Source organism: Enoplosus armatus, chromosome 3, assembly GCF_043641665.1.
Source record: "Enoplosus armatus isolate fEnoArm2 chromosome 3, fEnoArm2.hap1, whole genome shotgun sequence".
NCBI classification, from domain to species: domain Eukaryota; kingdom Metazoa; phylum Chordata; class Actinopteri; order Centrarchiformes; family Enoplosidae; genus Enoplosus; species Enoplosus armatus.
The window spans coordinates 19,135,969-19,150,990 of record NC_092182.1 but is presented as its reverse complement, the minus strand read 5'-3'; the positions used below and the strand labels follow the sequence as shown (position 1 = coordinate 19,150,990).

General features: G+C 40.6%; 1 protein-coding gene across 1 annotated transcript; it reads left to right on the top strand.

The window, feature by feature from the left end:
• Positions 1 to 375: 375 nt before the first annotated feature.
• On the top strand, positions 376 to 14,597 carry st7l (suppression of tumorigenicity 7 like). The gene is made up of 15 exons (XM_070902088.1): positions 376 to 544; positions 905 to 987; positions 1,714 to 1,873; positions 1,958 to 2,012; positions 2,220 to 2,335; positions 2,598 to 2,676; positions 2,980 to 3,068; positions 3,497 to 3,597; positions 3,760 to 3,874; positions 4,016 to 4,088; positions 4,253 to 4,355; positions 10,892 to 11,042; positions 11,620 to 11,712; positions 11,892 to 12,031; positions 14,286 to 14,597. The coding sequence occupies exons 1-15, from the start codon at positions 376 to 378 to the stop codon at positions 14,379 to 14,381; spliced, it is 1,623 nt and encodes a 540-aa protein (XP_070758189.1). The 3' UTR covers positions 14,382 to 14,597.
• Positions 14,598 to 15,022: the final 425 nt, after the last annotated feature.

Sequence of the window (15,022 nt, the reverse complement as noted above, 5' to 3'; positions counted from 1 at the left end):
TACCATCATTTTGTGTGAGTAAAAGTACAAAAGTATATATACAGTAAATCTTCTATAATGGGTCCCTATGCAAATGATATTATTCTTCAGTTTTATATTTATTTTTATTTTTTTACTCTAAAGCCAGATATACACTTTGATTTATGTTACACTCGACAGCAACCCGTTTGTATGAAGACGATTATTTCTGTTGTTGTTAATATTTCGTTTAGTTTAGATGACGAGTAAACAGTTAACAGTATTCGTGTGCCGAAATATGAATATATTTTTGTTCTGCTGTCTCCGGAAATTGAGAATTTTTGTAGAGATTTCAAAATAGAAGTCATTTTACTGCGTGATCACGTGACTCCTCTGTTTACAGGCATCCGGAGAAACATGGAGGACACCGCTGGCAGTAATCCCCAATCTCTCGGATTTACAGAGAAATTAAAGTCTTGGCTCTCTTGGTCATGGACTTACGTGTGCTTCATTTGGTTCGGCATGGTGCTGATCATGATATACGTCCTATGGAGCCCGCTGAAACTGCAGGAAACTCTTACCTCAGGTGAATTCATGCAAATGCTAGCTAGCTATTGTTAGCCTTCGGGTTTAGCTGCAAGCGGGAGCTGTTGGTTTGACAGTTCGTTGTCTCACTGATTCAAGCACAAACAGAGGCGACTTTCTGGTTACATTCAAGTCGACTTTTTGAATATCTGCTGCCAGCTCCTTGTTATATTATTTTCTAACAGCAGCGTGAATTTCATGTTGTCAGACTTCAGTAGTTTATTGTTGTGATACCAAGTATGCTACTATGCTTTAGTGCATGTTTTTTTATTATTCCATGGACACAACAGAGGACACTAACTTATCACAGTTCTGGTTGCAGTGTGGCATTAAACTGACTGTCTCCTCTTTCTTCTTTCAGCCTCAGTGTTTCTGAATACACTGACCCCCAAATTCTATGTGGCTCTCACTGGAACCTCCTCCCTCATCTCTGGGCTCATCCTTGTGAGTTATCACCATAGTTATTTCTCGCACAGCAGAATACACATTAATAAGTCACCCTTTGTTGAATGGTTTTTGCTCTTAGGCCACTTGTTAGACACAATAACCTCGTCCTAAATTCTCAATTCATATTCAGGAATACATAGTTAGACACATGGGTGGAAGCCTAGTTTTAGAGGAGCATCTATTAAATGCAAGGCTGAAATGAAAAATATTTCTAGTACACCCAGAAACAGCAATACCAGCCCTTTGTCTAGTGCAGTGGTTGCTAAACTGGGGGCGTAAAGCCATTACAACAAACAAAAGTTGAATTAATTTAAACCTTTCGGGAGCAATAAACAACCAAGAGTGCTCTGGCAAGGCAATCTAGATTCATGTTAGCAAGACTTATGCAGACAGAGAAATTGCTTATAATGTGCAAGATGGACACATGTTTTACAGGGAAGAAAAGAAGAAAGATGGTACTCACCAAACAAAAACGTCAACCTATTTGACTCTGGTTATATCGACAGGGCCTTGTGTCTTATGTGTTTTTTTGTGCAATTTCTGCAGTTTAAATGTAAGTTACACCAATTTCTTGCAGCTTCTAAAGGTGGACATGACAGAAAAAGCTTGGGAAGCGCTGGTCTAGTGATGATAGTAATTGCAGATATAGCACAACTGAGTGATTCTTGTCTTATCATGTACTTTTTGTAAAGCATGATGTCACCATATGTGTTCTCACCACAGATATTTGAGTGGTGGTATTTTCGTAAATATGGGACCTCGTTCATTGAACAAGTGTCAGTGAGCCACTTGCGTCCTCTTCTGGGTGGCGTGGAGAGCAGCTCCACGACTGGTCTGTTCGCATCAGTTAATGGAGAGGCAGAGCCTAGGCCCAGTGTTTCAGGTAAATATGTACATAATACAATCTTTAACAGCAATCCTACTCATAACATTACTAGTACTAATAACAATATCTTCTCTTTGATAGAATGTAAGGTCTGGAGGAACCCTTTGAATCTGTTCAGAGGAGCAGAATACAACAGGTATGTGTGGGTTTTAGAGGTGTAATTCAGATTTAGCTGTGTAGAATGCATCCACTTAAAATGGATGGTTCATAATGTGAATTACTTATAAAGATGCATACCTTCTTAAGCATATTGTGTCTTTGGTGCAAGAAAGTTAATTCAATTTCATTTGATTCACTGTGGATCATAAAACTGTAGCAGTTAATATTTTACTCTGCACTACAGGTACACCTGGGTAACAGGGAAGGAACCCTTAACATACTATGATATGAACCTGTCTGCCCAAGACCATCAGACCTTCTTCACAGGAGACACTCCACAGTTAAGGCCAGAAGATGCTGGTGAGTTTTAATCATATACAAACAAAATCCCCTGTTTAGAAAAAAAAGCAGAAAACAGGGATGTGATATTTATTTGTTTTTACAAACACACAAGCAAAAGTCTGCTAGCATATTTCCTTGGACAATATTTCTCTGGTTCTTTGTAAATGTTCAGACGGAACTGCTTTTTGTTTTTTTGTTGTGGAGCTTTTGACTACAATTAAATATGTCAGGACTTTAAGGTCACATCTATAATAAGCTCGAGTTCATCATCTCATTACAGTGATGCAGAAAGCCTGGAGAGAGAGAAATCCTCAAGCCAGGATCAGAGCAGCTTACCAGGCCATAGAAATGAACCATGAGTGAGTCCTACTCTTTACACAGTTACACATCATCTCCTCAAATACTATATCTATAAACGTAAATCTGCTACTGTTGTGATGCTGTTAAAATGGGAGTATTCAAAGTAAGTTTCTTTGACTGTGCTTGCTTCAGTTAAGTATAAATACATTAATATAATCATATTATGGGCGCTTTCGTACTCAAATAATTGCCTTGATTATGTTTTGATGAGCATGCAAACACAACTGTTGTCTTGACAAAGGGAAATATATTGAGGATGAGCCGTTGAAAATCTGTCCCTTTGTGTGTGTGCATGTGTGCAGATGTGCTGCAGCCTACGTGCTCCTAGCGGAGGAAGAAGCCACAACCATCACAGAAGCTGAGCGCCTCTTCAAAAAAGCACTAAGTATCGGTAAGAATGGATTTGATTTGATTTATACATTAAGTACTCATCCATTGTAAACCCTGAGGCACAGTAGCAGGAAGATAGCTAATTAGTTAAGGAGTAACTACACCCACTTTTAATCCTGCTTTTGCGACATAACTCTGACACACCCTGTGCAGTGCAGCACTTCATAGTGCACTATTGTGCAAACTCCACATCACAGGTAAGTGTGGTTATAAATAGAACAGACCACATCTGTCTACACCCACCTCACAAGGGCAATATTCCATTGATGCATAAATGCTTTTCCTCTACGTAAGACCACAATATGTAGTGTGAAGTTGCTCTTTAGGTCAGAGGCCTAATTATAATTCTATCCATGTTATTCATGTTTCTATAGTCTGATAAGTGTTTTGTTTATTAAATGTCTCATATTGTCTGTTTGCCATCCACAGCTGGAAAAGATATCAACTTACTGGTGTACATTAAACGCAGACTGGCAATGTGTGCACGCAAACTGGGACGGATTAAAGAAGCAGTAAAAATGATGAGAGATGTGAGTTTCAAAAACTTGACTGTTTCAGAGTAGCGCCTCCATAGTGCTTACTGCGTTAGTGTTCGATTTGTTGAATTAGTAACTTAGGCAACATTTACTGTATTTAAAACAATGGAAGTACAGTAATACTAAGCTGATGTGTGATGTTTTATTTCTTTACAGTTAATGAAGGAGTTCCCACTGCTGGGAATGTTAAATATACACGAAAACCTCTTGGAAGCACTTCTAGAGCTTCAGGCATATGCTGATGTCCAAGCAGTCCTCGCCAAATATGATGGTAAGACTGAACCCAACAAAAAATGTCACTTTTCAGAAGTCATCATACTACATTTGGACAGATGTTAGCTCAGTGCCATTGAATCAGTATTTAAAATGTATAAATTGTGTTACATGACCCCAATTTCTTCTGCCATTGTAGACATCAGCTTGCCAAAATCAGCCACTATATGTTACACATCTGCACTGTTGAAAGCACGGGCTGTATCAGATAAGTATGTTTCCTTTTGGTTCATATTGTTTTAAATATCTTTTGAACCTTGCGTACCTTTCAACATCAGTATCTCTTAAAACTGAACCTGTTTAAATGGCTGCACTATCAACAGCATTTGATATTTGTGAGCAGTAACAGTGTGTCACACGATGTGTTTCGTCTCAGGTTCTCTCCAGAGGCCGCCTCAAGGCGAGGGCTAAGCACAGCAGAGATGAATGCTGTGGAGGCCATACACAGAGCTGTTGAGTTCAATCCACACGTGCCAAAGGTCAGTCATTAGACTAGTGTTACATAGACTCTGATGGTTGTTGTGGGCCACAAAAACCCATTGATCACTTCATGATGATGTGATGTTGTGCTATAAAATTGAATAACACTTGATGGTGAGTCAATCATCCTGAAAACCCTATTTTACATGTGGCATTAAAATGTTTGTCTGTATTAAATCTCCACATACATTATTAGCTAAATAATCTCCATTAGAGTGTCTCCTATCTGAAATTTACATTTTTTGAAATTACACCTCCCTTTTCATGTCCACACGTATATCACTCCCTCTGGTGATTATAGGTATTTTATAAAATTGACAGTTAAGGTTTCACATCTTTCTCCTGTTCCGCTATTGTCCACATTATTTTTGATTCAGGTCATTCTCTGGGCTGCATGCATTCTGCTTGAATTAATGAAGCACAGTACTCTTAATGGAGTTTATGCATTAAAGTACATTTTCATCCATGCACCTGCTATGCTGCAAGTAGTTTGGGAAGATTTTTTTAACCACATTATTTCTATATTTAGTCTGATCAGGTGTCACATGACTGCCATGCGTAAAGGTCACAAGCAGAACAAACAGGAAAAGCAGGCAGACAGGTGAACAACAAGTCAGACAATCAAATATGAGTTATGTCAACAGTAACAGGTGGTGCAACTGTACAAATAGAGCAGTCATTATTCCAGACATGGTATTCACTGGCTCACCTGCAGGTGTCAGTGGAGGTCTAAATACAGTTGCTCTTTATTTGTTTTTATCACACCTGCAGTGTCAGCTTTAGGGATAAACTTGGTTTGAATGCCTATTCTTCTCTATATATGTGATTTGTGATTATTGTATACATTTTTTACCAAGTCGTTACAACTAAATGGGACACTTTTGTATATTTGATGGGCGTAGTTGCCCTAATCATCAACTACTGTTACAAGATAATACATTATTTTTAAAATCATACATGATGTGTTTTTACAGGTAGTTTAGTTTGAATATCACATTTGGGTCCCAGGTAAAACTGTAAATTTATAACAGATTGGTCACAATTTTGCTTAATAGAGAGCAGCTATATACAGGTGAACCAGGGAGAACAGACTACAACTGGATATCTCTCTGGCCTTTCACATCAGTTCCCACAGGATTAGATGTCACACATGCACACACAAGAGTCATACACAACTAGTTGCAGCAGAGTTTTGTCTCAGTTTAGCCTTTGTAGTGTGGTGTTGTTTCATCTCATGGACTCCTTTTCTGAGAGAGAGAAAGAGAATCAGTGTGTTTGTGTGTGTGGTAGGTGGGGTGACAGCCAGCACTTTGATCCAGCCTTTGATTTTAAAGTGAGGGCCCTCATCTTCAATGTCTTTCCAACTGCTCCCTCCCCACTGTGCCCAGAGGCAGCCGTCCTGTGTCCTCTCATCACTTACCCTCATCCTGTTTCTTATCCTCTCATGTTCCCTGATCCCCTGTTTGAGCTAAACAGAGAGTCTGATGTTGGCCTCCACTGCCAACTTTATCAAAATGACTTCTGTGAGTTTAGGTGATGCTGAATGGTATTATGAAATTTGTAACACACCTTTCACTGAGGATTACTGGTAGGCTCATCTTTCAGTATTTGACTGGTATCTGTGGGGACGGAGGGGGCTTGTTGCTTTGTGTTGTCTGGCATGTCTGAATGATGAGTGCACCTGTGACTGTGGCCTTTTTAGACAGGGGCTGGCCTGTTGCCCCCTAAAGTAGGATCTGTAAAGGGCTTTTTCCCAAAAGTTCCCTAGAGCCTAATTCTGTACTCTTGTGTAGATATGACTGTAGTTTCTTAAGTAGTGTAGAAACTTGCACGTTTTTTACACTACTTTCTAAAGTGGCTTGTTTAAGACATGTATTTTACTTGTAGATGAGAAATTACAACTAGGCTAGATATTAATGAATAAACTGTATATCTGTAAGCCGGCGATGTGTCAAAGGGGACTCAGTAACAAAGCTTATGTGTGCTTGTGTTGCTATAGAGAAGCCATACCAGATACCAGTGTTGCACTGAACTGGAGCAAGAAGAGTGGAGCAGTTTTGGCAAATCTGAGTCTGTGTGGATTTTTGTTAATTTCTCAACCATCATTGTGAATATGTGTGTTTCTGTGTGAGTGTGAACAGGGCATTTTTTTAACATCAAGTAAAGCTTGAAAAAAAACAACAACAACCCAGTTGGACAAGTGGAGTAATGAAGGGACAAGGTTAGGTCAAGCATTAAGTGTGTGGGTGTGTTATCAAGCATGCCAAGGAGATTATGCATGAATATCATGCTAGGCTACATCACATGAGTTTATTCAAACTGTTCAAATAGCTCTACACACACTAAACCCACATCCACACACACAAGTGCACACCACCCTCCTCCTACATGACCCCTTTCCCTCACCAGCTCTCCATCTTGCTCCCTTTTACCTCCTCCCCTATGCTCCCTTTTATTTTCCTCTCCTCCTCATCTTCTTGTCTTTCTCTACTTATCCTCCTCCTCCTCCTCCTTCTCCACCCTTTTCTCCATTTGTCTGTCCATTCCAATCAACTTCTCTACCAGCCAGCGGTTAAGAAACTGACAGTTTGCCGGATGCTTGGATAGCTGATCAAGTGTTCCTGCTATCTGAATCTGCTGTGCATTTACGTTTAGTACCACTTTGGTCCATACATGTTCATTTCTCAAGCAGTCTGGGTGACCCGATCCCATCTACCTTGCTAGTTTACTCCACTTTGGAAGGCAGTTTCTCATCTCACCTCATTCTGGTTGACATGTTCTCATCTAGATCGCCTGTCAAGCCTCAGAAATGCGGACCTTTGCTTAGTTTACCTCAGAAATTGGCTTTTTGGTTTGTAAATTGAGACAGAGCAGCAGTCCTGGGTTTGTTCTGAATTAAGATGGATGAGGTTTGATTCAGACAAGGAAAGGGGGGTAGTTAGAATTCGCCTCATCCGCCCATATTGGAATAAATGCGTTTTCTGCCACTCTCCACTTCCTCAGTAGAGGTTGGAGTAGCTGCTAGCGGTGTTTACGGACTGTACGAAATTCTTAGTCTTTGTTTGTGTTTCTAACCCCAACACCTGTTTGTCTTTATGTTCTTTAACTGTACACATGCATGTTTGGTCTGACCCTTATAGAGCAACTACAAGGCTGATGTCATTGTTGCCTGTGTGTCCCATTGTGATACGCAAAGTGCTGCAGATTAGAATCAGAAGGCAGCTTATGAGTTATGCTCTGGGCTTATGACTGCCCAGGGATAAAAGGAGAACACATGAAACTCAATCCCTTCATCAAAGAGGCGACAGGGAGTGGAGAAGCAGACCAAAGAACTGGAGGTGGGGGGGGGTTAGGCCAGCACAGAGGACTGAGGTGTCACCAGGTCTAATGCTGTGGCATGCAAGGAAGGACAGCTGAGCAGCCAGCCTCTCTAAATGGTTAATCTAAAAACAAAGAAGACCCAGACCTACATGGGTGTCTTATTATCAGTAACAGACCAATATGGACGTAGAAATATGTGTTAAATTGTAAAATATTTACTGTTACCTGTAAAATGTCCAGGTTTAATCAAATTAACTTGGCTCACTTAAGTTTAAGGTTGCTCACCTTCCTCGTCATGTAGGCCCTTCATGCAAGTGTTGTATAAAATGAATGTATGTTATCAGTTTTGGAAGTTGTGTTGTGTGCTACAACAGAGAAATGGTAGGTTTCCTCCTGAGCTGGCTGGCTGCCTCAACACTGGTGCCGGGGGAGTGGAGGATGGTGAAAGGTTTGTGCCTAGAAGAAAGGAGACTGAAATGGTGAGGAAGATGAAGGCGGACAGTCAAATGTCTTGGCTGGAGCAGAGAGAGCTGATTTAAGTAAGTCAGACAGGATAAGTGAGAAGGGCAAACAAGCAGCCTCTGGTTGTCTCTAGCTGCCGATCCTTGTCATGACTACAGAGGATGTTAGGGTGGAAAGAGAGGCTAGAAGATGGGGCAGTCTACTGGAATGGTTGAGTGAAGAGGAGAAGGATGGGTGAAGTGGAGTGTTTACACCTGTTGGGTGCTTGCATGCTCGATTGAGCCTTTACCCATGAGGGTGAGCGGTTCAGGAGGTGGCGAGTGAGGAATGGACGACAGGCAAACTGTCTGCACAGACTATAATATTCAGAAATATTTTATGAATATGGCTATAGTACAGCAATGAGGTATAGAAAGAAGAGTGATAGTTTGAGCCTGTGATGATGAGGACAGTGTAGAGGATGGATGGACTCTCAGGAGCAATGGATGGTAAATTGGCTAATTGTCCTGACAAGCTAAAGTTGTTGACCATTATCCAATTGGCTTGAATGTGCACCAGGATGAGGCAGTGAAGAGAGAGGAAGTTGTAGGTGAGTAATTGCAGGTTGGCAGTGAAGTAGGTTTGTTCAGACAGTAGGGTGTGAAGTAGAGGAAGGGACAGTTAGAAACAAGAGCAAGAGCCTGAGACCACGCAAGCAGCTCTGTGAGGTTGTATGTAGGCACAGCATGCTAACATGCTCTAAATGACAATACTAATGTGCTGATGCTATATAATGTTTACCATGTTCACCATCTTGGTTTAGCTTGTTTAGCATGCTAACATTTGATAATTAACACAAAACACAGTAGTACAGCTGTTGATAGTTTTGCAGGTGTTTGGCTATAAAGTCTGTAGTTATTGGACAAAGTCTATAAGTACTGGACAAATTGAAAATTTGAGTTGATGATGGCGCTAGAGGAAAGGTCAAGTGATCATCAAAGTTATTACAATTTATCCTGAGGAGAGCATGAATGTGTGTACCAAATTTCATGGCAATCCGTTCAGTAATTGTTGAGAAATATAACTCAAAACCAAAAATGTCAACCTCATGGTGGTGCTGGAGGAAAAGTCAGTGGGATTCGTCTCCTGACACCATTCATTCAATTTCCTGGCAATCCATCAAATAGTTGTAGAGATATTTCAGTCTGGACCAAAGTGGTGGACGGACGGACGGACGGACTGACGAATAAGTGAGGCAGATAACCAGCTTGAGTCCTGGGACCCAGGCTCATGTCCTGCAAGCTAAAGGATCATGAATGAGGGTTGGAGAAAGACAGGGATGAGCCAGGTTGAAGAGCCTGGGCAGGCTGTGATCGTGAGGGTGAGAGTGGAGAAAGAGGGTAAGGCTGGGGGGAGACGGGTGAAGCAGTATGGTCCGGCTGGTTAGATGGATGGATGGCTGGCTGGCTGGCTGACTGAGCCTGTGACCATGGAAGGGATTAGACAGGATTAGCTGTGGGGTAACCTTCCCAAAGTGTCAGTCTGAGATCCAGAGCGCTGTGAAGCTGGCCGCCTGGGAATCCAGCCCAGGGGGCCCCTGCCCCGCACATGGGTTTTGTTTAACACAGACCGCAGCCACACTGGGCACCACAGACATGAAGTACATAGAGTGGCAGGCTCATCAAACTTAATATACACTCATTAGTGATTTATCTATAGACAGAGCTAAGCCTTAATTTGAAATATAAATCGCAGAAAGAAGTAGACAATATATGCATGTTGTTATTTCTAGATGCTTGTTCCCTGTTATTTCAGAAAGCATACCTGTTCTATAGGTTGTAACTCTGGGATGTGGGCTTTTGTCAGCACAGTGAACCAACTGACTTGCTGGGACAAACTTACACAGTAGGGAAAGAGAGGAGGGGTGAGCGGGGGATGTTATACATTCATGGAATGAATGTACTGTACTGTAACAATAACACACACTCAGAGAGCTTCGGGAAAGCTTTTCCCTCCCACCTTGAACAATTGCAAAATAAGGCTGTCAACAAATACCTCACATGAAGAAAATATGTTTTCAGTCTGCATGGAGTCGGCCGGAGGGAATTACACAATAGAATAGAACAAGTCAAGTGCTGACCGAGAAACGGGGAAGATGTGAATACAACCATTAAAGCTGCATGAATTGATTTTTGATCACAAGGGGGCAGATTTTTGAAACCAAACTTACATCAGTGGAATTTAGGCTAACAGTTGCACAAACAAAGCAACATCCCATCTGAGTTGCCTCTTTCTCACCAACTGTTGAACGTAACAATGTAAATATTCACAAGTATTTTAGTTGTTGTTGGGTTAGGTAAGTGCCTGAGAAAAACATTTGGATCTCCTTTGCTTACTAAATGTTTTACTTTTTGCAGCATTTTGCATTTATGCAATAAAAGACAAGGAACGTTACAATTACATGGTATCCATCTTAGCCACCCAAGGTGTTCAGATGTTTTCAGCAACTATTTTTTACATCTGCTCACCTCTATTTTGCCTGAAACGCAGCATACAATTGGCCTCAAGTGGCGTGAACACCTGTCTAAGATTGGCAAGAGCCACTGGGGCTCAACCATATACAACTAAACTGAACCAAATACAGCAGTATAAAGTGCACCTGTACTAGGTACGTGTGCTATTCTCAATCAAGTTCAGGAGCCGGAAAGTGTCAAGGTACTGTTGTGTATACTCAAAATATATATATTATATTTCTTCCTCTTCCTGTCTGTAGTACTTATTGGAGATGAAGAGCCTGATCCTGCCTCCAGAACACATCTTGAAGAGGGGAGACAGTGAGGCAGTGGCATATGCTTTCTTCCACCTGCAGCACTGGAAGAGGGCAGAGGGAGCCTTAAACCTACTACACTGCACCTGGGAGGGCAGTATGTAACACTATTACTTCTTCTATTGAATACCACTGCTCTGCATATGATGGTCTCTTTTTGTTTTATTGAATGTAAATGATTTGTTCTCATTCCCGTTGTGCTGGACTCACTAACTTAAAAGTGAAAGTGAACACACCTCACCCTTTGTATGTTCAGAAGTGGCAATTATACAGTACTTTAGCAGAGCCGTGCCATCACAGACCCAAAGGATCTTCCTTGTGTGCTGCTCTTCATTTTTAAATTGCTGTCATGGGTCATGTATGCACAGCACACCCACAAATTCTCTACTTGTGATTATACAGGGATGAGATCATCGCTCACACGAAGCACAGGAAGAATGTTATTGTTATATTTTATTAGGATGTTAGTATCTTGTCTGTCTGTATAATATTTTGCTACTTAAATGATTTACTACATATTGTGTTAGCTGTGTTAAACGGCGTCTTCAAGCCATAGTTTATAACACCAGTTATGTTGTTTTAAAACATTTTTTTCCATTGTACTGTTGACCCATACTTTGCGTGGTGTTCAGCCTAATTCAATTTCCTTTTTACGCCTTGGTCTGTCTTTACAGCCTTCCGGATAATTCCCTACCCTCTGGAGAAGGGTCACCTGTTTTACCCCTACCCAGGATGCACAGAAACAGCAGACAGGGAACTACTTCCCTGTAAGTACAATAGCCAAAGCCTACGTGCAGTCCATGAATGGACTAGTTGCTCCCAATTTGTGTAATTACTCATCGTCTCACTATTTGAACCCCATGTTTTTTCAAAATGCTTTATTTTTTTCTTGTTTTTCTGCACTGGTTATGCCATTTTCTAACTCTATTTTTTTTCTTTGCCCCAGCTTTCCATGAGGTATCTGTGTACCCAAAGAAAGAGCTTCCCTTCTTCATCCTCTTCACAGCAGGCCTTTGCTCCTTCACTGCCATGCTGGCCATGCTCACACATCAGTTCCCTGAGCTCATGGGTGTCTTTGCCAAAGCAGTAAGTACGACACATCTCAGAAGTTGCTGTTTTAAAATGCATGGATGTTGATTCAGATAGTCCACTTAGAAATTTAGCTCAGACTTGTATGTAAGTTGGCTGACCGGTTACATCTTAGGTTTATCTGTGATTGGGATTTTCTTCTTTGTGTTTTAAGTACATGTTGTTTGTAACCTGAACCTTTTAACCCCAATGGCAATTGCCTGACTTTCATCACTGTCAGTAACACTGGAGGCTCATGGGAGTCGTAGGCCTGTAAAGTCTGTGTTTCCCGCCAATACAAGCTGTAGTCCAACCTAAGCTATCAGTGACCACAGCTGAATAATGCAAGTTTATCAGCACGGCTTATAGCCGTAAAGATTTAGAAACTTTAAATGCGTGCATGACTTCCTTTTACTGTTTATTTATGATAAAAGTGTTGTGTTATCTGTTTTTAGCCAGTTTGGCAAACTCCTTACTTTGGCTAATCCTTTGTTTATGATCAGCCTGTTTATTAGGGCCTGCCTTTGCATAGACTCAGACTTGTAGCAAAAACAAGGCCACAGAGAACATCTAGTGCTCTTCCTTTTGTTATGGGAAAGATTGAGTGCAGATAGGATTTTTACAGCAGCCCTGGCAGGCCTGGTTTGTGTAATGTTCAGATGGAGTGCATGAAAACCATTGAGGGAGGAACACAGAGGTCCTCACTGCCTTCTGAGGAGAAACAGATTTCTCTGAATCTGCTGCTCTTGAACAGAAGATCCTAGCAAGGCGAGAGAGTGGTGGTGGTGGCCGTCGGCCTTTCCTTTATTTATGGATCCCAGACATATATAGCATAGTAGTTGAATATGTTTCATATATTAAATGGGATTAGAGGAGTACTTGATTTGCACCTGTCTGGCCAGGCTGATACGTCCACTTATGAGACTATTAAAGTGTCAAGTGTATCAAGCACACCTCAAGTAGTTTCAGAGAGAAACCATATTGTAATATTTTAGAGGACATTTCACCGTTAAATCACTAACATGTGCATTTTAAATGCTCTATTATACACATACCTAATATACTGTATATGCTAGATCTTAATCTTAGATCTAAGTGGATATATGCCCCGCTGGTAATCATAAAAACAAGTGGATGAGTTGCTCCTTCATGGTTATAAGTATGAGGAGTATTTGTCAGATTTGTTACAGTGTTTCAAAATATTTATTTCTCCTATTTTATAACTAACAGTTAAAATACATTTAGTTTACTTGATTTATAATCAGTGTTACAGCAATCTAATCTGTTGGATTGAGGTTTTTTTCCCCAATATAGCCCTGTTAGGCTATAGTTAGCCTAAAGTTAGCCTAAGTTAATGGTATGTGTAATGGCTGCATTGTAGTTACATTCACTTCCCTAGAGAGATCATGATAATGGTATTGGTGTGAATGCCACAGCATTGAGTTATCCCATTGGTTTATGTACTTGCACACCTGCTATTGTCATAGTTTTGCTATTTGCTTAGGGAGAATGTGTGTGATAAAGATACGCAAATAAGGTTAATTATTTGTGATGGTCATGTTATCGTATTACTACAGAAGCACATACAATATATTTTTCAGGATTATCCTGCAGGGGTCTTTGCACTTGTTGTTGATTCATACAGCATAGATCAGTTTTAAAGGATGATGATCATTCCGGTTTTGAAGTCTTGCTTGCCTTTTGCCGAATTTGTCTATGAATAAGTTGTGACAAAAGTAAAAAATTAGGTACAGTTTATTTCCTTTCCCTTCATTTATTTGTCACTATTTAGAGACCGAAATAGAAAGAATGAACATGATTGATGTGATGTATAAAAGTGTGTTGACATGTAAATCATGGATAATATAAAGTTTATCCCCAAATCGGATAAGTATATTCAACTGTCAGCACTGTTTCTACAAACATAATGTTTAAAATGATAATACTTGGATAATGTTGGTTTGGCTTTCTCTTCTCTGTACTGAGGGGAAGCTTGTGGATTACATGTATAAATATGTTCAGCTGTGGACTGCCCTGCTGCTACTCGAATGCATACTGTAAATCGCACTTCGCATCTAAACTGCATCCTGTCACCTGAAAAAAAAACCTTGCTCCTCGCCTACAAATGTTTCTTTTACATTTTGATTTTATCTCAGGCTGTGAGACAGAATATATAAGTTGTACATAAGGTTTTTGCTTAAACATTATCTGAGAATGGGTGGGAAGAGGTTTAACTGACATCCAACTGACATTCTGCTTTGTCTCCCTTCAGTTCTTCAGCACACTCTTTGCACCCTTGGGTTTCTTCGCAGACAAGATGGAAAGCTTCATGCCGTCCAGTTTTTGGCACCAGCTGACTCGAATCTGACCCCATCCCACACACACACACACACACACGACACACACAGAGACGCGCATATACACACCGATACCACTCTAAACCCTCAGACAAAAAGTGTTTGCTCTCCTGTCTTCAGCGTTACTGTCCACTTGCTGCATTGTTACTGATTATGTTGGCTGAGGTTGTATCAACACGGCAATACCACTTTTAAGATGCTCTCCCACACTGTTCCAGCAGCCAGAGTTTTTCCAAGACCACATTTAGTGAATAGCATTTTCACACTGTCATTCATTTGTCATTATGTTAGCACTGGACTATTCTAAGTTTTTAAGTATCCCACAAAGCCTGGATACAGATTTTTTTCAAAACATCAAATTAGGAATTTGTCAGAGGTTACTCCTCTGTTCCACCACAGTAGTAACTTCAATCATGAAAAAAGCTAAAACTGCATGTTTTTGATGCTCCTGTAACTACTGACTGGTCAGATGAGTTTATTTTAACCTCTGTGTTACTGACACCAGGAAATGTACATGAAGGATGTCACTTGTAGAATGTGTTTACCAATATGATCCCATTCCTCTCTTTTCCCTGCTCAATTATTTATGTGTATCAAAAAGATCCCTTTGGGTATTTAGGATGGGAACCTATGTGTCCTATATCAACCCTCA